This window comes from Ustilaginoidea virens, chromosome 4, assembly GCF_000687475.1.
Source record: "Ustilaginoidea virens chromosome 4, complete sequence".
NCBI lineage: Eukaryota > Fungi > Ascomycota > Sordariomycetes > Hypocreales > Clavicipitaceae > Ustilaginoidea > Ustilaginoidea virens.
Window position 1 is genome coordinate 3009466 of NC_057319.1, and position 22066 is coordinate 3031531.

A 22066-nucleotide genomic window follows, 5' to 3' on the forward strand; every position below is an offset into this window, starting at 1 on the left:
AGTGAAGAAACCAGACCGCATAATTCAAAATGCCTCCCAAGAAAGTCGCCGCCCCTAAGGAGAACATCTCCTTGGGACCCTCCGTTCGCGATGGTATGATTATGCCCCGTCAAACACTTGGTCTTTGGAGGCGTATTTGAAGTACTTGCAGAATGGCAGGCTGATTAAGTTAAACCTAGGCGAGCTCGTTTTCGGTGTTGCTCGTATCTTCGCTTCGTTCAACGATACCTTCGTTCACGTTACCGATCTCAGGTCCGTCTACTCCAAGGCAGCAGAGTCTGCCTGCGGACTCGCCAGTTGATTTGCGACGGAGCATTTCTAACACCTCTTTAGTGGCCGTGAGACCATCGCCCGTGTCACCGGTGGTATGAAGGTCAAAGCCGATCGTGACGAGTCTTCCCCCTACGCCGCCATGTTGGCCGCCCAGGACGTTGCCACTCGTTGCAAGGAACTGGGCATTAATGCTCTTCACATCAAGATCCGTGCAACTGGTGGTATGTACTAAGCTTTACCCCGCCATCAATTGGGACCGAAGAAAAAAAAAACGCCTAAACAACAGCTGACCATTTCGTAGGTAACGGCACCAAGACCCCCGGTCCCGGTGCTCAGTCTGCTCTCCGTGCTCTTGCTCGTGCTGGTATGAAGATCGGCCGCATCGAGGATGTCACCCCCACACCCTCCGACTCTACCCGCAGAAAGGGTGGTCGCCGTGGTCGCCGTCTCTGAGCTTCATCATGGAGGCCGAATTGGCTTGGTTTGGACTGGAGTTTCGCTATCTGGTTTCTCTTTGGCGTTGAGAAGAACGAGGAGAACGGCCATAATGCCTGGTCTCCATTCTACTGTGCTCCGTCACATCCGATTAGCGGGTGTCTTGGCGAGCTGCTAGGTAGACGGATATGAATTCGCCGGCCGAAGCATGCCCATGAACGGTAAATGTTGTCTCAGAGTCACTATATGGTACCGTCGTGACACGTGCAAATGTGAAGGTTACGGTGTCCTTCGAACAACATGGCAGAACGCCTGTCTTGTCTTGCCTCCAACTTGCAGCTGGGAACTACTGTACACGACGTCTATTATTCTGCGCTAGCAACATTGCAAAGGACAAAACGCGACAAACGTCAGAAAGCAGAGAGGTTGAACATGTCATGTTACTTCACATCCGGTCTTAATGTCCACATACCTCGGCCTGCGCCACCAGCCTTGTTGAGGATTGCGACTCGATCAAGAGCTGATTTAAACTCGTCGCTTTGTTTTTTCCCGGGGCAATATGTGTTGAAATGGTCTACCAACATTTTGCTGGGAACACGTCCGCCGTGTCTGTTGATGAAAACTTGAATCATTGATACGAAATCTTTAGCCTTCAGATTCCTTTCAGCCCCAGGGGTTCTGGATCGTGAACTACTGGCACTTTCGCTGTCCAAGCCCTGTCGGCTTGCCAAGTTACTCATGACAGCAGCAGAACTTGGACCGGTACGACGTCTGCCGCCGCCCGGGCGCCCACCAGACCCAACCTCGCCTGTCCATGTAACAGTGCCGATTGGCAATTGACGGGCTTCCTCTGCGGCATGCCGAAGGTGAGCAGCGGCCTGACGCGCTACACGATTCGCTTCGTGAGATAGAATACTCATGTCAGCTTTGACTTTCTGAGGCCCATTAACAATTTGCTCATGGTCGTAGGCACTGTTGACGGAACGCGAAAAGATACCCTCGAGCATACGTTTCTCGTCGTGGGCTGAGTCCTCCTCCTTGAAGTCTTCCACGGCAGCCAGCAAGTCCATCTGTTGGAGTTCTCGGCGTTCAGCATCTTCCTCGAGTCCAGCGCGGCCTATTGGAGAAGCATGGTGCTTTTCTGCGTCTGCCAATTGACGGCGGGCGGTGATGTTGACTTCTGCTCCTTTGAACACGTCGCTACGCTGCGCAGCCGCTTCTTGGTCAGTGTTGAAAGTAAATAAATCATACAAGTCAGACAAATCGTACGAGCTCCTCTGCTTCGGATCTTTGAGTACTTTGTTTGTCATGAACTGCTTGAATATCTGCCTGTGGTATATCTTTTCCTCAATGGTGCCCTCGGTCATCAGTCGGTATATTTTTACTGGCTTGTTCTGCCCTAACCTCCAAGCTCTTTCGCGGGCCTGTAGATCTGTCGATGGGTTCCAGTCAGGATCAAAAATGATGATACGATCCGCGCCAGTCAGGTTCGTTCCCAAGCCACCAGTTCGAGTGGTCATTAGGAAGGCATGAATGGAAGGATCAGTATTGAACCTATCAATCATGGGCTGTCGCTGATCAACTGGTGTTTCGCCGTCCATGCGGACGTAGCTGATTTCGCACTCGCGAATGCACTTCTCTATCAAGTTGAGCATCAGCTTTCCTTGCGAGAATACCAGAGTTTTGTGGCCGTTCGGTATCATTACTTTCTGAAGTAAATCTTTGGTGAGCTGCAGTTTGGCCGAGAGGTTTGGGCTTCCATAGCGATATCCGGCCTTCTTGCTCAAGCTTTTGTCCAATAAATCTGGGTGGTTGCAAATTTTGCGAAGAACATCGATGCCATAGAGTGATTGACGTCTTTTATTCAGTATAGCCGAGACTTCGTCAGAGGCGAGAAACGTTTCGTAGGCCTTTCGCTGACCGCTGGTGAGTTTGCAGAACAACACTTGCTCAGTCTTTTCGGGCAGGTCAGCTGCCACATCCACTTTTAGGCGCTGGAGGAGGTATTCGCTGATGGTTTCTTTGAGAGCCTCGGCGCATTTCTCGGCGGTCATGACCTGAAGGTTGGAGGCATTGGCGTAACCACCTTGGCGGATGGGGATTTCGAATTGTGTTCGAAAATTGACCAGCGTGCCTAACCGCATGGGGTATATGAAGTCGAACAAAGACCACAGCTCGGTCAAGTTATTCTGCACTGGAGTGCCAGAGAGTATCACCCGGTTCGGCGTATTCAGCTCTTTACAAGTCACAGTGATTTCTGCGTTGGGGTTTCGGATCTTATGTCCTTCGTCAAGTACGGCGTAATCCCACTCAACAGGTAGCAGCTCATCTGCATATGTTTGCAGTCCTGTGTAAGTGGTCACGAGGACATGGCCCTTGTCTACTACCGCCTTTATGATGGCTCTTGCCGCTGACAATGACTTGTGCGCGACTGGCTGGTAGTGCTCGACATCATACTCGTCTTCCAGAGTAGGATTCATCATGCCGCTGCCTGAAGAATGCAAAATGGAGACTCTAAGCGGCGGCCACCAGCGGTGAAACTCGCTTACCCATTGTCGCAGAAGGGTAGCTGGTGTTACCACAATGACCGGGCGCTTCAGCTTCCCACTGTAATGCAATGCAGCAATAAAGGCAATAAGTTGGACAGTCTTGCCGAGGCCCATTTCATCACCAACGATTCCTCCGACATGCTGCTTATACAATTCTGCGAGCCACTGAACTCCGGTTTTTTGATATCCAAACAAAGAGGGGTGTATGTCTCCGGGTAGTCTTAAGTGGTCATCGACATGATGATCACCATGGTCAGGGGATGGCTTGAACCACTCATGCTCATCATCATCGCTCTCCAGCAAAGCGCTGTCGCTACCCGCGCTTCGCCTTCGAGCTCGCCTTGCCCGAGCTCGCCTCGATACCCAATCTTTCAATCGTCGCTTGTACAGAAACTCGTTGCCGTCGTCAAAGTTGCTCAAGTCGACAACATCCCCGGCCTTATCACTGGATATCGCTTTGCTTTTTGCCTTGCGACGTTCCTGGCGCAAAAGGTCGTCCTCGTTGCCCTCTTGCCATAAAGCCCAATTGGCCGACCCTGAATCCGATGACTCATCCGGTTGAAAATCCGCAGAAGGACTTCGCCGTCGTTCCCTTCTCTGTTTCTTGCGAGGTCTCAAGGAGAACTCGCTCGCTATGGAATTCCCCGGGATTTCTGAATCGCTTGTAGCGATTTCGTCAGAAAAGCCTGGCCGCCTCAAGAGCTGATGTGACTTTGGTCCTTGATCGTCCTGGCCCAGCTGCTCGGCGGCTACTTCTTCTTCAGCTTGCAGAAGGGTATCAGCAAGCTGACCTTCTATTCCTTGAGGCCGAGGTCCGCCGATTCTGGCAAACGGCGTGATCTTGCCGGTTCGTACGAGATAGTCTCGGTGATTCTCCCCCGGAAGTCTTTTCGACTTGGCCTGACTGGTGTTGTCTAAAAGTTCCTCCTGGTGCCGCTTGTCTATCCTTGCTTGGAAGTCGGAAATATCGCTCGAAACTCGAGCAAGTTCCTCTGCCAGCTTTGCAATTTCTCTTTGCACATTGCGAGACTGATAGGGATTGCCGGCAACTCTCTCTAGGCGCTTCTTTTCGTTGTCGTGCTGTGACTGCAGTCTTTGTCTCGTTGCTTCTAGTTTAGTAATGCGACCCTGGTCTTTCTTGTCTTCTGCCTCGACGAGAGCAGCTTGAGCTTGAATAGTGATATCTCGTTCCACGTCGTTTTGATCCCTAACTGTTTCTGTAAGGTTTTTCAGCGCATCCTCCTCGGTCATCAATTCGGCTTCTATCTTTGCCCCTTGGGAATTCGAATGCGAATGCTCGTCTGCGGAGTCTGCGGGATCCGGTTCATGAGCAGCCGCGACCATCTTGGAAACCAGGGTGGTGCGACTTTCGCCAGTGGCGCCCCGATATTGGTCTGAATCGGAATTCATGACCGGGGCCTCAAACTACGGCATGGACAATGCTCTCCACGCTCCCTTGCTGCTGAATGGTTAGCTCATTCAGCATGCATGAGCCTGCATGTTGAAGATTTTCCGAGTGTTTGTTTCAGCGTCGGGGTTTTGCACGCATCCGAACTCACATGAGCCAAATCCAAAGCTCATGTTATCAAAGTTGGTACAACTTGAGGAAGGTGGACGTCACTGCATTTTCATCTCGGCTCCTGGACGTTTTCGCAGCCGCTGATTTGATGAGTTGACGCGAAGAGTTATGGATATGGAATTGATACAGAAATCTAAGGGAAACCTGAGCGTGAACTGGAGGAAATCATACGGAGTCATAAGGCGTGGCGAACGGTTGGCCTGATTTGGCCATGGGCTTGGTAAGGGGGGCTTACGTAGTACGTTCATAGCCGTGAACTTCAGTTGCTATACTCCGTAGCCTGCTATCTGCCTCAGATACCAAGGTACCGGTACTGACAAGGCACTGCTTGCTCCGTACAGTCCGTCGTACTGTGCACTCCACTACGCATGCCCCACCTGTTGACATGTCATCGCGCGCATGCAAACTAATAATAGAATAGCGGCACTCCAATAACTTTAAAAAGTTATGTACTCTGCAGTCCCGTGCTACTATACTGTCAATACTTTGTTAGGCACATGCCAAGTACTAAGAGAGGAATAATGAATAATTTCTGAAGCGATCGGCAAGGTCGTGATCATCGATCTCCGCCTAACTCGTCAACTCCGTACCGGGTTGTATTTGCATACGGGCACAGCTACAATGAAGCCAAGCAATACTGCGTACGAAAACGTTTTCCTCTCCAAACCGACTCACTGTCCCGTCGAATGACAACAGACAATTAGGTGCTCAAAGCTCACGGCCTTTGATTTTTGGCGTTAATTCCTTTGTTGAGGCACGTACCCTTCCCGAATCACAGTTCTCGAGATGAAGAGACGGGTTGACGGAGCAGGCAGTCCGGGCCGTTGCGAATTCCATGCGCTTTACGAATCCTTGGTCAGAAAGTTTGTTCGACAAGACGACCGCCTCGAGAACGCCAGGCACTCTATCTTGACAGTAACGCAAAGGATGGCCGACCGTCCTGAAACCCTTCTCCCAAAGGCCCCTGTGTGCGCATTGCGCATTGGCCGGGTTTGCTAGCCCTGTTGCCGAAAGAAACTGCTCTTGATTGTCCCGAGTCTTTTGCTTCAACAACAAAGGGTTCCTGTGCCGCATGACAGGTACATATAGTGTCGTGAGAGCCTTCATTCTCGAAAGTAAACAAAAGAGTCAATGATTCATTTCAACTTACTCGCACGTCACGTCTTTATTGTCTCCAAGGAAATCAAAAAAAACTTCAATCTGTGCAGTCTCATGTTTTGCTACATAGCACATCGCGTCTGCACCCTTTATCAACAGTGGCGTGCGCAATATCTGAGGCACTTTTACCGCGGCCCCCCCAATCGCAGCGACCTATCCATTATAGAACCTGTGCCTCCCCTGTACTATGTGAGATTTCTATCCCCGCGTAGCCTTGGACATACGCACTGGCACAGAGGATGTGCCAGCCGCATCTTCCAGACGGCCTGGATTCACAAACAAGGCACATGGCACAGGCACCTGTCCGCAAAGCCCTGGGGGACAAGGAAAGGGCTGCAAAACAACACTACCTGTGGCTAAAGAGAAAAGACTCCAACCAAAACAAAAACCAGGAAAAAAAAAAGGAAAATAGAGAAAGAAAAGAAAAGAAGAAGAACAAGAAAAAGAAAAGAAAAGGCACGCTACATATGTTGCTGGTAGTCCCTACAATGCTGGTTGGAGTGTAGCAGTGCCAACGCATGGCAGCCTCTTGTCAATTGGAAATCGCTTGGAGATTTGGAGTTTGGGCGGTAACAGTGCCCCGTTGACAGGCACCAGGCGTCCTGACGATTAGCCTGTGCCTATTGACCAGACGCCTGGCAACAACCAACCAGACAACATCCCAGGCTGCTTATGACTGCTACCAGGTGCTAGTGCTAGGTACATCTGGTATTACATTAGGTTGTAGGTAGGTACTGCCTTTCGAGGTTACGTCCTGCATTGCTCTGGACTACTACATACTGTACTCCTCCATACCTGTATATATTGGCCAAAGTCACCGTCCTGATCTACGCAACACGTCAAGCTCGAGCCGTCGGGCGCGCCCCGTCCGATTCGCGTCAGGTGTTGACCAAAAAAACGAAACTATCCTCGTCAAGCCTCGTCAAGCTCCATCAAGTCATCTCAACGCCCGGTCGATCCCATCCCCATCCCCATCTCCATCTTCAGCCTCATTAGCGTCTACGCCAAAGCCCATGCGACGCACGCCGCCGACATGCACATCATAAAGCCCTCGTGGCTGAGCCACAGCGGTGAGCAAAAGGACTTCGAGGTATACAGCTGCCACGTTTCTCCCGATGGCAAGCGCCTTGCGACCGCTGGCGGTGATGGACACGTTCGGGTCTGGTCCACCGACGCCATCTACCATGCCAAAGATGCCAGCTACTCCAAGCCGCGGCAGCTATGCCATATGAGCCATCATCTGGGAACCATCCACTCCGTGCGCTTTTCTTCCAATGGGCGATACCTGGCCAGCGGCGCCGACGACAAGCTCATCTGTGTCTACCATCTCGACAAGAGCACGGCCGCCGTAACCTTTGGCAATAACGAGCCGCCTCCCGCCGAGAACTGGAAAACATACAAGAGACTGATAGGCCACGAAAACGATGTTCAAGACTTGGCTTGGTCTCCCGACTCGTCCCTGCTTGTGTCAGTTGGCCTTGACTCCAAGGTCGTTGTCTGGTCCGGCTACACCTTTGAGAAACTCAAGGCAATCCCAGCGCATCAGAGTCACGTCAAGGGCATCACCTTTGATCCCGCCAACAAATTCTTTGCGACCGCGAGCGATGACCGAACCATCAAAATCTTCCGCTACACTCCTCCCACCCCCAACTCGACTCAACATGACATGGTTAATAATTTTGTCCTCGAAACGACCATTAGCTCCCCCTTCAAGAGCTCGCCCTTGACGACATACTTCCGCCGATGCTCTTGGTCACCCGATGGTAATCACATTGCTGCCGCAAATGCTGTCAATGGCCCGGTCAGCTCGGTCGCTATTATCGAACGAACAAGATGGGACAGTGACATAAACTTGATTGGACACGAGGCGCCCACCGAGGTCTGCACGTTTTCCCCTCGCCTCTTTCATACCGTAAAGCCGAATGACAAAGGTGCAGCCAATGGAGATGCCGGCCAGTTGGTCACAGTTATAGCTTCGGCTGGACAGGATAAAACCTTGAGCATCTGGAACACGAACACGTCACGTCCCGTGGTCATCCTCCAAGATCTGAGTGGCAAGTCAATATCTGACTTGTCATGGACTCCCGATGGACAGACCATTTTTGCCGCTAGCTTGGACGGCGGCGTCATTGTGGTCAAGTTTGACCAAGGAGAATTAGGGTGGGTTGCTCAGACGGAAGAGAACGTGAAGGCGTTGCAAAAGTATGGCGCTTCTCGCAAGGGGATGGGCATACCGGAAGACGTCGACGGCTTGTTGCTGGAAACACACAGCAAAGCGGGCGAGTCGAAAGCCGTAGAGTCAAGAATGGGGGCCTTGATGGGGGACTTGCCTTCAGACACAGCAAAGGAAGCTACCCCAGCTTCCAGCGGAACAAAGCCCGAAAAGACTGTCGCAACCAACGGCCAGCCGGCCAAGGCCGAGCAGACTCCGGAAGAGACAGCGGACAAGTCCGCAGAGCGAGTCAAAGAGCTCAAGTCTCGAGTCAGAATCGGAAAGGATGGGAAAAAACGAGTGGCACCGCTTCTGGTCTCGTCATCTGGAACCGGCCTGTCTTCATTGCCCCAGACGCAACTGGTTGGATCCACGACTACAAGGAAAACGCAGACTGATGTCCCACAAACAACGCTCGATCTTAGCAAGCCGTTCGATGGTTTGCCAAAGGGTGGCATCGCTTCCATGCTGCTCGGAAATAAAAGGAGATCGGTGGTGGCAGATGCCGAGGAAGAAGGCGTTCCGACAGCCAAACGTGCCGCCACCGGCCCTACACCGATTGTCACCAACGGCGTTGATGGTGTAGAGCTAGCTGCTCTGTCACCGGTACAAAACGGGGTCGTCCCAACGCCCGAGTTCTTGCGACCGGCTGTACTGAATCCATCGATATCCTTGGCACAGGTCAGGCTTGCCGTCCCTAGAATCAGGTCACACATTTTGCGAGCAATGGATCGTGGCGTGCTTCAGCCTGAAACCAGTAGCCTTGAAGAGGCCTGCAAGGCGCCAGAAAATATCATCATGGAAGCCAAAAATGACCCGAATCCTCGCGATCCTGCCCATGTTCTGGTCACGAAAAGGGGGGAACTGCTGTGGCAGGAGTTTCTACCGCGGGCTGTCATATTGGTGACTGCAAACAAGAATTTCTGGGCCGCGGCTTGCGAGGACGGTTCCGTACACGTATGGACCCCTGCGGGCAGACGATTACTGAACGCCATAATATTGGAGTCGCAGCCTGTCATTCTTGAGTGCCGAGGCTATTGGCTTCTATGCATTACGGCAGCTGGATTGGCACACGTTTGGGATATTCAATCTCAGTCGTCACCTCACCCACCAGCGTCCCTTGGCCCTATCCTCGACGTGGCTGTCACCTCGCTGAATCAACATTCCGCCACGCCAGGCCCAGGAGTCACCTCTGCACACCTTAATAGCACGGGACACATTGTAGTGACGCTCACGAACGGTGACGGCTTCTGCTATGCCAGGGAGATGTACACTTGGCAGCGTCTCAGTGAGGCTTGGTGGGCAGTCGGATCTCAGTACTGGAACTCCAACGATTCGTCTATTTCTGCCCTGCAGTCTACGGCGGTTGGACCAGGTTTTGGCGACAAGAAAGAAAAAACTGTTCCCGCGACCGTGTCATCCGGGGTCATACCCTTCCTCGAGCGCCACACCACAGCCGAATTTCTTCTCAAGGGCCGCGCGTACGCGCTGCAACGCATCATCAAAACCGTCATGCAACGCAAAGAAGCTGAAGACCTGGAAAGTACCATCAGCATTGCTCACCTGGAGAATCGTATCGCCGGAGCATTACAACTCGGTGCCAAGGAAGAATTTCGCCTATACTTGTTCATGTATGCCAAGCGTTTAGGTGCAGAGGGTACGAGGCCAAAGGTGGAGGAGCTGTTGAACAGCCTTCTAGGGGGGATTCTGCGAGATGAAACGTCTGAGGAGCATCACGGTAGAGGATGGTACGGCAATGATGACGAGATTTGCGGCTGGAATCGCAAAGAGCTTTTAAAGGGTGTCGTCCTGATTCTCGGTAAAGTCGCCCTCCTATCTCATCCCTCCCCGAATCACCGGCTGACATGAAAAAAAGGCAAGTATCGCGAGCTGCAGCGCTTGACATCACAGTATGCAAGAGTTCTCGACCTAAATATGGAAGACGGCTCGATTGATGTTGATACAATGGACGTCGAGCCGTAAAAAAAAAACAAAAAAAAAAATGAAGCGGGACGTGGGATGTGAATATTTGCCAATGTTTGGCGTCCCTGACGGTAACCCTTTCTTCGCCATGGGCAGGCAGTCTTTCTATAAACGAAAACCAAGGAATCGGATCCATTCCGAAACGAAGGATGCCCAAAAAGAGAGAAGAAGAAAAAAAAGAGTTGTTCATACCTGTGCGGACTGGTTGAAAACGTGGCGTTTTGGCGAAGGGTCTCGATCGATTTGATCGAAAGAAATGCATTGGGCTCACTGGCCGGTGACGGACGAAATGCTCTCGATCAAATGTCCGACACGTCTGGTGCTTGCTGCAGAATAGATATACAGTGATTGGCCATGCAGGTTCAATTAGGCATCCTGATGAGCTATGACAAAGTAAGACATGAAATACATGGGCTCTATTTGCTGGGACATGCTGCATTAGGTACCTAGGCACGTAAGTCTTCTTCAAAGGTCTCGGGGTATATTGACACGTCTTAGAAGGTCAACTGTGCCTGTTTAAAAGCTTCACCTGCACGACTAGAAGCGTTTTGCATCTGTCTTTCGGCTGGCTACCAAGGTCTTGAATATTCTTGCGTGCGGGCCAACTTCGTAGGCAGGCATTTTTGCACATCGTGTGAAGCTGGGTTGGGTTGGGCTGGGTGATGCTGGGCCAAGGCTTGGCCAGTTTCATTGAGTTTTCACAGCAGTCGTAGACGACAGCTGGCAGCAATTGATCCATACATGTAGGCATCAGATGCATGCCATAGTGCCCGAGTTCCCAGGGCAGGTTCAACTCGAGTACTGACGGACGCCAGACCAGACAGCTGCCTGCCAGCTGGGCAAAACCGTCTGGTTGCATTTCTGCAAAAGGTGGCTCTATACCTTCCTCGATCGAACTGTTCAGTCTTTTCCAAGGTATCTCTGCCTGGGTTGGCAGCGGCATCAAACTCCCATATAGTATTACTTTTCCCCTTCATTCCTCGCCTTAACTTCGCATTTCCCCCCTTGTCCTTGTGCACATGCAAACCCTGAAGAGGAGCTTTCGAGAGTAGCTTGATGCTTGATGCCCTTAAACTCTTCTACCTCTACATCCCTCATACTTCTTCTACATCTCCCTTCCTGGGCCTCTCAATAAATGCGCTTCGACTTTTCCCGCCTCAGCGTCGTCATTTTTGGTTCCTCCATCCCAGCATGACAGGGCGACGAAAATGCCAGTACCTGTTCCTTGACTTCGTATGGCTTGCTCAATGGATATCGCTGACGGTGCTTGCGTCCTTCTCTTCAAGTGCAAGTTGTGTCTTGGACTTGTCCATGTCAGTCTCTGATCTCCCTCCACGAGCAGCTTTTGTCACTTTGGCCCACGACCGAGACCTGGAACCTCTGCTGTCATCAATGTACCAGCTGGAGGATGCCTTCAACAGAAAGTACATGTATGACTGGATATTCTTCAGCACCGAACAGCTGAGCGAAAAGTTCCGTCGGTACACTTCCAACGCCACGCTGGCGACCTGCATCTACGAGGTTATCCGTAACAGCGATGTCGGTACTCACTGTTGGAGAACTACCCGCCAAGGCCCGGATGGAGCCCCAACACAAGCGTCCCAAGAGTCACCGTCACCGTCACCAACTCGAGCTGAGTACCTGGATCCATTGCAGAGCCTACGACAAATACAGCGGTGGAACAATGGCCCGTTTGCCAGAGAGAAACGGCTCCAATCGTATGACTGGTTCTGGAGGATCGAGCCTGGCGTAAGAATTCCTTGCATCAACGCTGTTTTGGCTAGAAGCAGAAGTACGGGCTGACAGACATTATAGGTTCAGTTCACATTTGATATAACTTTTGACGTATTCCGGTTCATGAGAGATCACAACATAACGTATGGATCCAACAGAGCCACTGTCGCTCCTTTCCACACATCCTCGCTTTCTCAGCAGGTTCAAAGGTTCATGGACAAGCATCCTGATCTCTTACACGCAGATGCGGATGTCTCGTGGCTCCTAGGCTCCTCCGGTAGCTCAAATGCACGGCAAGCCCTCCAAAGTGATTATGCCGAAGACCTCTGGTCTTCACCGCTGCGCAGCTACCATGGTAAAGTCAGCAAGGACTAGTGGTCCAGAAGCTCACCGGCTGGCGATAGTATGGATGACGACGTCAAGTCTCCAGAAGATGCATTTGCGTCTTGGTTGCGAACGTTCTATAATCCCAGCACTACACCAAAGTTCGAAATAGGGTCGCTTGCTTTCCTGAGAAGCCACAGTCACCAAGTTCTGTTGGAGCACTTTGACAGACTAGGCAGTCACCAAAACAGCGAACTTGGCGACTTGCTGGTGCCAACAATCAGCGCCAGCATGTTCCTACCACAGAAAAGTGTCTGGAACTTCCGGCAGAAGGACCGGAGCCATGCGACACGACCACGTCCTGCAGAATCCACCCCTGAACCAAGGTTGAAGTTATGGCATCGAATGAAACGAGCAGTGCGCAATGACTCGTATGCGAAATCAGCCAAACAGAGATCAGGCTCATTGAAGGGAGCCTACTCTTGCGGTTTGCAAGAGCGATTTGCTCTTTGGAACATGATAGCCGAGGACTTTGGCAGACAAGAGAGCATACCAGGATTGCAATCAGGGAATACGGTGGTTGACGAACGGAATTTTGTACCGAGCTGAGCCGGCGGTGTGAGACATTGGTGCAGCAGAAAGGAGCGAGGCGGCAAGATGAGATGGCTGAACGATTCTAACAGTGTCAATGTTCTGGACAATGAGGCATGATTTACAGGGTATTCCTTGCCTCTAATAAGGAAGGGTACATGGCCGTTTGGAACTTTACATTTTTCTCACTCTTTTTTTTCTTCTTCTTTTTTTTTTGGCTTGTTACAATGTTACAATATTTGATTTCATCGCGCGTCACGAATGGTGGGTGACTGGCATTTCGTATGGTTCAGTTCGACAAAACATTTCAGGTCAAATCGAAGCTCAAGACTTTGACCAGGTCCGCAATTGGGGCAGCTAATGCTTTTATAGGAGTTTGCTTACGCAGCTCTTATTCGAGGCTGAGGCCAGCTAGGCATACATACATAGTAATCGGGCTGGCATCGTGCCTGGCCATTGTGGTCTGGTTCTTGGCAGCAGAAGAAAGCTTTGCTGAAGAGTGCGGGGTCGGCCAGCCACCAACCGGCCAACCAGCCAGCTTAGCTTCTCGATCACGTGGCTCGACACAGCAGCAAGGGGAGGGGAACAGGCGGAAACTTGCGTCCTAGTCGGTGCTCGGTACTTGGAACCCGGGCCGGTGGACTCTTTCTTGGAGAAGTGGTTCCAATTTCCAAAGGTCAACTCTAACGACGCGGTGCTCAGGTTAGATAGGTACCTGGTATCTGGTAATCCGTACTCGAGCAGCAGAGAGAGATGATGGGATGGTCATGGCTGGCTGGCTGGCTGGCTGGCCGGCCTGAATTATGGAAAGGGAAGGACGGAAGGACGCAGTTGGCAAAGGAAAGTAACCCGTACCAGACTCCTTTGCGCCACGCCACGCTACACAGAGAAGGCGGTCGGTCGTTTGCTACCAAAAACGTCATCCATTTTGCATACATACCTCTTCGGCGTGCATAGTGAGAATTGTCCTCGTGCGCGGCCCCGACCCTTTTTTTTTTTATTTTTTTTATTTTTTTTTATTTTGGGTCTGGCAGCGCATGACGTCCAAAGCTGAAAAAAAAAAAAAAAACACTAGCAGGGCCCTGGGCATATGAAATACGGAGTTGACGTAACGGTTTGCAATCCGGGAAGCCGGATTGCCTTTGGTGGAGCACGAATTGTGCCGTTGTGGCGGGAACACACGACGCACCTCCCACCAGAATAGACCGCTTTCACTTTCCCTGACGGGGTGAGGTTGAGGCTTTACAAGTTGACCCCAACCAGAGAACCTCGTACCAGACTTGTGCAGAGTGCAGAGTTAGCTTCAGCCACAATTTCTTCAGTTGGGCGCTGCCCCGGCCTTGACCTTGACCTTGACCGTCATAGCTTGCTTTCTCCATCATTTTGGCCGGTAGCCACACTGTCTTTTCAACATTCGATTCTTTTGCCGCTCAGTTATCTTGTCCTTCTTTTCTCGTTCGTTTCCCCAGCTGACCGCCGTGGCGCCATCTCTTTTTGTTTGCCGCACAGGGGACGCACCGCTTTGTTCGAGGAACCCTCCCAATCGCTCCCTTCAGACCAAACGCGAAACGGAACAGGCAATCAAGCTGCCTCTGCGGCCTTTCACGAGGACCGAACCGCTGTTGCTGCAGCATAAAACGAGCCGAGCCGAGCCATGGCGGCTGGCGCAGCCGGCCTTCGGGTTGGCAAAGGAAATCAGCTCGGCAAGAGTCTATCCTTTGTCCTAGTATGTGCTGGTGCTGGCATTACCCGTTGACGCTCATCCATCCCAAGACGCCTGCCATCCTTTTCTCCCAAACAGGACCGAACAGGCCTCGAGCTGACACACTGACGCAGTTGACGTTTCAAAACTCGGCCCTGATATTGGTACGTCCGCATCGGAAACTGCTCTGCCCCACGCGAAGCTGGAGATAATATGAAGGAACACTCAGAGGGCATCGTTTGACTTGGGCTCTGCTGTCGAGCTGTGTCTAACCAGGCGGGGAGGGGGAAACTGCTAGGTTATGCATTATTCAAGAGTCATGCCCCCGGATGGCGACCACAGATATTTTACGTCAACCGCTGTTTTCCTCCATGAAGTCATCAAGCTAGCCGTCTCTCTCACGCTTGCCTTGTACGAGACTTCGGAAACCCTTGCGCCCAGCACACCTGCCACTGTCCTCTTCGAGCAAATCTACAATGGCGTCTTTTCAGTGGATGGGTGGCTCATGGCTGGGCCTGCTGCCCTCTACACTGTGCAAAATCTGCTGCAATATGTCGCGGTTGGTAACCTGGATCCGGTTCACTTTCAGGTTCTATATCAAGTAAAGGTACAGTTTGCCGGGCTCAATACGTCCGAGAGCCTGTTTTGAATGCCCATGTCGCTTTCCTTACCAGTGAGCTAACGGATCTCTTTTTCTTCTTCTTCTTCTTTTTCCTCTTTTTCCTCTTTTTTCTCTTGCAATCAGATCATCATCACGGCCGTTTTCAGCGTCATGCTTCTCCGCCGCCAGCTCGGTTCAAAGGGCTGGGTGTCACTCGTTCTACTCACCTGCGGTGTCTGCATCGTTTCTCTGCCATCATCCGAGAGGGCAAGCGACAAGTTCCTGCTGCACGGGGTTCCAGATCATTTCTTTCCCCGATCGAAACACGAACTCGGTCAAACGGTGGCTGGAGCCAGCGTACCCGAGCCTGCCCTGCATCTTAGCAAACGGTCTGCTACGTACGAAGGCATTGCCAAGGATATGCCGCCCGCCGAACCCATGATGAACTTCTCTGTTGGCCTACCAGCCGTCTTGATCTCTGCTACCGTGTCAGGACTTGCGGGAGTCTATTTTGAAAAGCTGCTCAAAGAGAGTTCCACCAATGCTACTCTTTGGGTGCGCAACGTCCAGCTGAGCTTCTACTCCCTCATTGCCGCCTTCCTGGGCGGTTGCATATACCAAGACGGTGCTGGCATCTGGGAACACGGTTTCTTCGAAGGCTACAATGCGGTTGTGTGGACGGCAGTCTTGCTTCAGGCCGCTGGCGGTCTGCTGGCTAGCCTCGTTATTCGCGATGCGGACAATATTGTCAAAAATTTTGCGACAAGCATCAGCATTGTTATAAGCTTCATTGTCAGCGTGTTTATTTTTGATTTCCCCGTCAACGCAACTGTGAGTCCCTTGTCCTAGCCTCACCCCAACCTTGCACATCTTGGGTTCCTTCCCTTTTCTCTCCAAGGGTCCCCATTCCCCTCGTGTTGTAGAGTACATAAAGTATGTTGACTCGAATCGCCAGTTCCTGACTGGTACCTCACTGGTCCTCCTTGCCACGTACATCTACAGCGTTCCTGAACGCAGACTCCACCGCCCACCCCCCGTACGTATCGTGAGCTTCGAGAAGCCGGCCATCGAGGAAGTCGGTACTCCGCTACACACACCCCGCGCAGCGGATCCCCGCCGGTTGAACACGGATCCATTTACCAGCCAAGGCCTGGGTAAATCAAGCAGCCGACCGGGAAGTCCAATGTTGCCGAGGACAGCGAGCCGTTCTCATTTTCATGGACAGGATCCGTGAGCGCGAGGTACACAGCTGCGGTGCCAAATTTTTGATTCCCCATTATGCAATGTCTTGACGAGTTGCATTAGGCGTTCAACGGTTGTGAGGGGGGCGGGAGAATAAAAAAAGATTGTCTTTGTGCTCGTCTTTTTACTCATGGCAAGCACCACGACACTATGGGAAGGCCCAAAAAAAATATAAATAGCCGTGCTTGCTCTAGCGCCTGCGTCTCGAAACCACTTGTGCCTCGGCGATGCTCTCCGGTTCGCGAATACGTGAAGACCTTCTAGGCGCATTATGTACTGCCGTAGTTTCCCCAGCGAATTTATTTATTGACGAAGGCACCTTGCCGGGCCATTCTTCTTCCTGATGTCAAGTTTCGGCCAAGTAGATGCTGTCGATTGGCCAAACCATACGAATCCTCATCATTAAACGACACACGCTAGAAGTGCCCTTCACAGGCGGCCATAGACATCTTGACCCATTCCCGTGCTCAACAGCACTTCTCTCGACTTTGTGTGTTTCCAGATCCTTTGCACGGACGCAGGTCTGCACAACTTGCTTGAGAATGCTACGTAGAAGTCTGGCGGCCTTTTGGCAAGGGCAAGGATCAGGCTGTTCCTGCTGTTGGTGAGCGGAGGCGGATGCAGCTTGGAGAGACGCGAGCGACGAGATGTTTGGGTCGAAGGGTGCCACAGTACTCCGTTACAGTACAATACAATAGAGCGCCAGCCACCTCGCTTGGTGTGGCGTCACCACGACACTTTGGGGCAAACATGTGGCGAAGTTCATGGTGTGGGGATTTTAGGGTGTTAGTATCGCAGTATGTATATACAATACCCAATAAAGTCGCACATTGTGTGGCGGCACACTTTTGGTGCAACAGTTAGAGGTCTGGCAACGTGTAAAAGAGTTATTCGCAAGATGCAATGGCAGAGCAAGGTAAAGCAAGAGGCCAAAATCTTAGCTGAGGATCATGGAGGGCGCTTGCCTGGATTATCGAAAAAAATTCTTGTTGAACGGGCTGACAAGGAAGTACTTGGCACGTAAGAGCATTGACTTGTTAGTGGCCCGTGGCACTGGGGAAAGTCGGGACCTGCGACGGGCCGTCAACGCCGCGCTGGACAGCTGGCTGCTATTCCCAATTCAGGTCACATTGGTCAGGGGAAAGTCAATTGCCAGCCACCTCCAGAAGTCCAGTCGTTTCCCCCCACACCAGGTCAACTCCTTCCACCATGAATTCTTGTTAGTGTCACGACGAGTCTGGGCCCGATTTAGGCGATCAAAATGCTGGAATTCGCTAAAAAGCGCTCTAGCCGTGTTGAATCAAGCGCTGGCAGATGATTGAGCGTTTCGTTGACGAAAATCCCCGCCGGCTGGGTTCGTTGTATCCGCTTTGCTGGCATTAGCGTTATCATTTACAATCAGGCCTAGGTGGATGCCCCGAGCTGCGTCTGGCTTGGCGGCCGCCGCAAATCAATGCTGCAACTTCACCACTTCACCACTTCACCTTTAACTCACTTGCAACTACTCACCCCAGGCCTCGGCATCTTACACACTTTAGCAACGCCTTATAACTACTCAACTCTTTTTTACTTCTCCCTTTTCTCTCTTCCTCGGGACTTTCTCCGATTTGCCAGATTACTCAGCTCATTGGCTCGGTTCGTTGGTACAACATCCTTGCATTTGCCTTGCCTATATGGAAAGGTCACTCCTTGCATCCTGCCGTGAAAACCCGAATGCAAGCTTCGCGATCCAAATGACAACTTCTTCCCTGCGCCGGCATCGGGGAGGTCAACCGATAAAGCTGGAACCAAACTCTTCTGTGAACGACCATGAACCCATGAGTGCGGACTATAACAACAATGGCGGAAGTTCGTTGGATTCAAACTACGACGAAACCATTTACTCAACTCGCCTAAATGAACTATCACGGTTGCATAGATCAGATGCTCGTACGCGAAACGCCTCCTCATTTCTTGATAGGCATCGAGACTAACGCTGGTGTGATGACAGCAGCGCCTAGTGAGCGTAGTACTGATGCTGGTCCAATCCTTCGTGAGATCAGAGCTAGAGCGAATCCGAATCTTGGCCAACAAGCTACTAGCCCTGCTAGCAACCAAAACGGCGAGAGTTTTTTCAACACGTCTTTCCAGGTTATCGGCAAGAAGCTCAAGGCTTGCAACGATACTCTGGGGGAGCTCCAACAGCTAGGTGTCTCCCATCACGTACAGCTTCCCCAATTGGTTCTAGTTGGCGACCAATCTGCTGGGAAGTCTAGTCTCATGTCTGGGCTTGCCAACCTTGAACTCCCTCGCAGCGAAGGAACCTGCACAAGATGTCCTCTTCACATCCGAGTCTCGCAAAATAGCGACTGGTCTTGCCGTGTGTCGCTCAGGAAGGAGTACTCCTATCAGCCGCCATTGGACAGACTCATAAACGAGTCAGATGTAACGGCTGATGACCCCTTTTTCCCATGGCGCAAGAAACAAGGGACGGCCGTGCACGAGTTCAAAACCATGCATGACAAGAGTGAGATAGAAGAGGTACTTCGTTGGGCGCAAATCGCTATTCTGAATGATGACAAGCATCACGGCCTCTTCATCCCGGGCTCTGGCAGCATTGCGGTGAACACTCCAATCACCAAAGCGGCAGAGGAGACCGTCGCCAAGTTTTCGCCCAACATTGTGGCACTCGAGATCAGAGGACCCGAGCTGCCGGACTTGTCATTTTACGATATGCCGGGCGTCTTTCAAAATCCTGCAGATGCCAAAGATGACTACCTGGTCAATGTGGTTCGCAACCTTTCAATGGAATACATAAGGCAATCCTCCGCCATCATTATCTGCTCCATGCCCATGAACAGTGACGCCGAGAACTCGTGCACCTTTGGGCTTACCCGACGACTGGGTGCGTGCTCACGTACCATTGGAGTCCTGACGAAAGCTGATCTCTTGCCAAATGGTGGAAACCACGAGCAATGGCTTGCGATAATGAACGGCGAGACTCATCAAACTGGCTTGGGGTACTTCATCACGTCGCGTCCCCAGGGGGAAGATTTGGACGAACTCAAGCGTTGGGAGGACAGGATGTTTGAAACACACTCTATCGATACGTGGCCATCTGCTTTTCACGGCTTTTCGGATCGATGCGGAGTGGAGAAGCTGAAATCTTTCCTCTCTGAACGCTTGGGGGCAGAATTTGCGAAAAGGTCCGTAGCACACGTCCTGCGCCATGCTTTTTTTTTTTTGCAGCCCAAGCTAATCATGATGACCACATAGCCTGCCCCACACCAAATACAAACTCAAACAACACTTGGACCAAATCAAGGAGCAGCTGGCAATGCTGCCAGAGCTTCCGGACAATGTGGAGCTCGAGATTCAGTCCGCTCTCATGTTGTTCGCCGACTCGGCAAGGATTAAGCTGGACTATTTGACGAGGCATTTCAGCAACCTGCCCCAGAATTTCCGCGATTGTCTGCTTAGCATAAAGCCAAGATTTACGTTGAAGGACAGCTCAGACTTGATGAAAGTTGTTGAGATCTCCGATGACGAGTCGGATAACGCATCTGTGACTACGACGGCGACCACTCCGACAGCAAAGAGACGCGCTATGCCAGCCAACACTACGCCCTCAAAGAGACCGCGGCTGGACATGTATGTGAATGGAGGGACGCCGACGAATAGGCACTTGAAGCCGGACGCACAGAGCGGGCTCCCGGGCAGGGCGGGGAACACCGCGTCTTCTCGCGCGCCAAGTGTCCGAAAAGGTGCGCTCCCAGAGCCTTTCACGGAGTTTACAGACCTAGGTTGCCGTTTCCGCACCTTGCGTCAAATACGTGATGAGATCGGGGCCAAGACCAAGGCTGGCATGCCTGATCGTACGTCTGACGAGGTCTACGAAGATCTCGCAACAGAAGCGGTAAGGCCCTGGAACGGGCCTATGGACGCCTTTTTGCATCAGGCCATGCGGGAACTGCATTCCGAACTGGAGACGACTTTGAACAAGTCGCTTGAGAAGCTGAAGAAGAGGTTCATTTACGCAGAAGCCAAAAAACACTTGCGCGGCTGTCTCGAGGAGCATAGGAAAGAGACGGAGAAGGATCTCCAGCTTCTCTACCAAGACGAGACAGAAAGACTACTGACCTTTAACAATGATGCCTTTGTACAATACAAAAAGGAGGAACTGACTGAGCTCAAACGATTCAGACACTGGTTGCGTCGCAGAGCGTCGGGGGATGAGACCAGAACGTTTATTCCAGGCGAACAGCTGACAGAAGACGATCGGGCACAAGAAGCCAGGAGGCGAGAGGCAGAGTTGTCGAAAATGGGCCCGGATCAGTTCTCACAGGAACTAGAGGTCGCTGCATACGTTAGGGGGTACTATCGCCTCGCGGCCCTGCGTTTTGCTGATGCGGTGTCTCAGCGCATAATCTGCCGCATGATCCCGTCGATCCGGCGAAAGCTTGCGCACTATTTGGAGGATAAACTCGGCATCCGCCGTCCCGACGCAGCAGGCATTTACGTGAGACTGATGGAAGAGGACGGCGACACTGCTGCGAAGAGGGTAACCCTCAAATCCGAGAAGGAAAAATTGGAGAAGGCGTTGGGGAGCATCGAGATGCTGGAAACCGGAACAGAGAGCGCTGTGTCCAACGTGTCCGAGTCCATGACCCAGCCAGCTACTCAAACGGCCGAGACAGACGTGCACATGAACGAAGGCAGCGTCGAGGATACAGAGGTGTAAAGTATGCACCTCTTGTCGCAAATTTGCTGTAGGAAACGCCAGCTGCTCAATTGGTTGAAACGACGACATTACCTGGTCGCCGAAGCTCGGAACCTGAAGTTGTAGTCTTTCGCGAAGGGGTGCTATAGAGTTTTTTTTTTTTTTTGTTTTCATTTTACCCCTAAAAGGCTGTCGTCTTTTAGCGGTGGGAAGGACAATCTACAAGGTGTTTGACTACCTAGGTACTAGGAGGTAGGTGGAACAGGGACGGTGGCTGTTGGACATTTAGCTACGCGGATATCCGCTGAGTTCAAGTTGGGAATGGTGGAGGACTGCCCAGGAGCAAGCTAGGATTCATCGAGAAGTTCGCATCAGACACACCATGTACGTTATAAACGAGCAGGAGAAAAGGAACATTGCTGGTCACCATTACCATTTCGAGCAAGGACTTGAAGCGCCGAAACTGTAAAAGAGGGGGCCGCTAAGCGGACCATCAGGTCATGAGAATGAGCGAGCCGCCTAGGTAGTGGGCTGCTGCAGATAGAGAAGAGACGACGTGACGAAAGGGCCCAAGCTGGCGATCCAACGGACATTGCCGCATTGTTTTCTTTGTTTTGCTGTATTGGTTTGGCGTTGGGTCTATTTTCAGGCAGATGGACACGATGTCGGCAGCTGGGAAGTGCTCAGTCTCACCGTGGCGGCTCTGTTGGGCGAACCGGGGAGGAGGGGGGGTTTCGCCCAAGGTCAGCAGGTACCTGGTACATAAACTAACCGTGACAAGGCGGTGGGGACTAGAATCCCCGGAACACGGACCAAACGGAGTACTCGGTACTCGGTACAAGGGGACGGGACGTCGACGTCACCCATGACTACGGACCACGGGCCGTGGTTAACCCGACACAGCCATGAACCACGCAACGCGCAAGGCACGAGCAGTGTTGACCCACACCACACACCTTGCAAGCTACACTTGGCAAAGCGAGC

General features: G+C 51.9%; 6 protein-coding genes across 6 annotated transcripts; 5 read left to right on the plus strand and 1 right to left on the minus strand.

Annotated features, from left to right (window-relative positions):
• Positions 1–29: 29 nt before the first annotated feature.
• On the plus strand, positions 30–726 carry UV8b_05275 (uncharacterized protein; the record flags this gene model as incomplete). The annotated part of the gene is made up of 4 exons (XM_043142773.1): positions 30–93; positions 180–252; positions 334–494; positions 575–726. 4 exons carry the CDS (start codon positions 30–32, stop codon positions 724–726), a joined length of 450 nt encoding a protein of 149 aa, XP_042998707.1.
• Positions 727–1148: 422 nt separating this feature from the next.
• Positions 1149–4667, minus strand: UV8b_05276 (uncharacterized protein; the record flags this gene model as incomplete). The annotated part of the gene is made up of 1 exon (XM_043142774.1): positions 1149–4667. One exon carries the CDS (start codon positions 4665–4667, stop codon positions 1149–1151), a length of 3519 nt encoding a protein of 1172 aa, XP_042998708.1.
• Positions 4668–7027: 2360 nt separating this feature from the next.
• On the plus strand, positions 7028–10189 carry UV8b_05277 (uncharacterized protein; the record flags this gene model as incomplete). Its single annotated transcript, XM_043142775.1, has 2 exons — positions 7028–10025; positions 10083–10189. The coding sequence occupies 2 exons, from the start codon at positions 7028–7030 to the stop codon at positions 10187–10189; spliced, it is 3105 nt and encodes a 1034-aa protein (XP_042998709.1).
• A 1392-nt stretch (positions 10190–11581) lies between these two features.
• On the plus strand, positions 11582–12298 carry UV8b_05278 (uncharacterized protein; the record flags this gene model as incomplete). Its single annotated transcript, XM_043142776.1, has 2 exons — positions 11582–11938; positions 12005–12298. The coding sequence occupies 2 exons, from the start codon at positions 11582–11584 to the stop codon at positions 12296–12298; spliced, it is 651 nt and encodes a 216-aa protein (XP_042998710.1).
• Positions 12299–14492: 2194 nt separating this feature from the next.
• UV8b_05279 (uncharacterized protein) lies at positions 14493–16375 on the plus strand (the record flags this gene model as incomplete). The annotated part of the gene is made up of 5 exons (XM_043142777.1): positions 14493–14564; positions 14675–14704; positions 14839–15147; positions 15286–15972; positions 16097–16375. The coding sequence occupies 5 exons, from the start codon at positions 14493–14495 to the stop codon at positions 16373–16375; spliced, it is 1377 nt and encodes a 458-aa protein (XP_042998711.1).
• A 1825-nt stretch (positions 16376–18200) lies between these two features.
• Positions 18201–21103, plus strand: UV8b_05280 (uncharacterized protein; the record flags this gene model as incomplete). The annotated part of the gene is made up of 3 exons (XM_043142778.1): positions 18201–18312; positions 18374–19568; positions 19639–21103. 3 exons carry the CDS (start codon positions 18201–18203, stop codon positions 21101–21103), a joined length of 2772 nt encoding a protein of 923 aa, XP_042998712.1.
• Between the last annotated feature and the right edge of the window lie 963 nt (positions 21104–22066).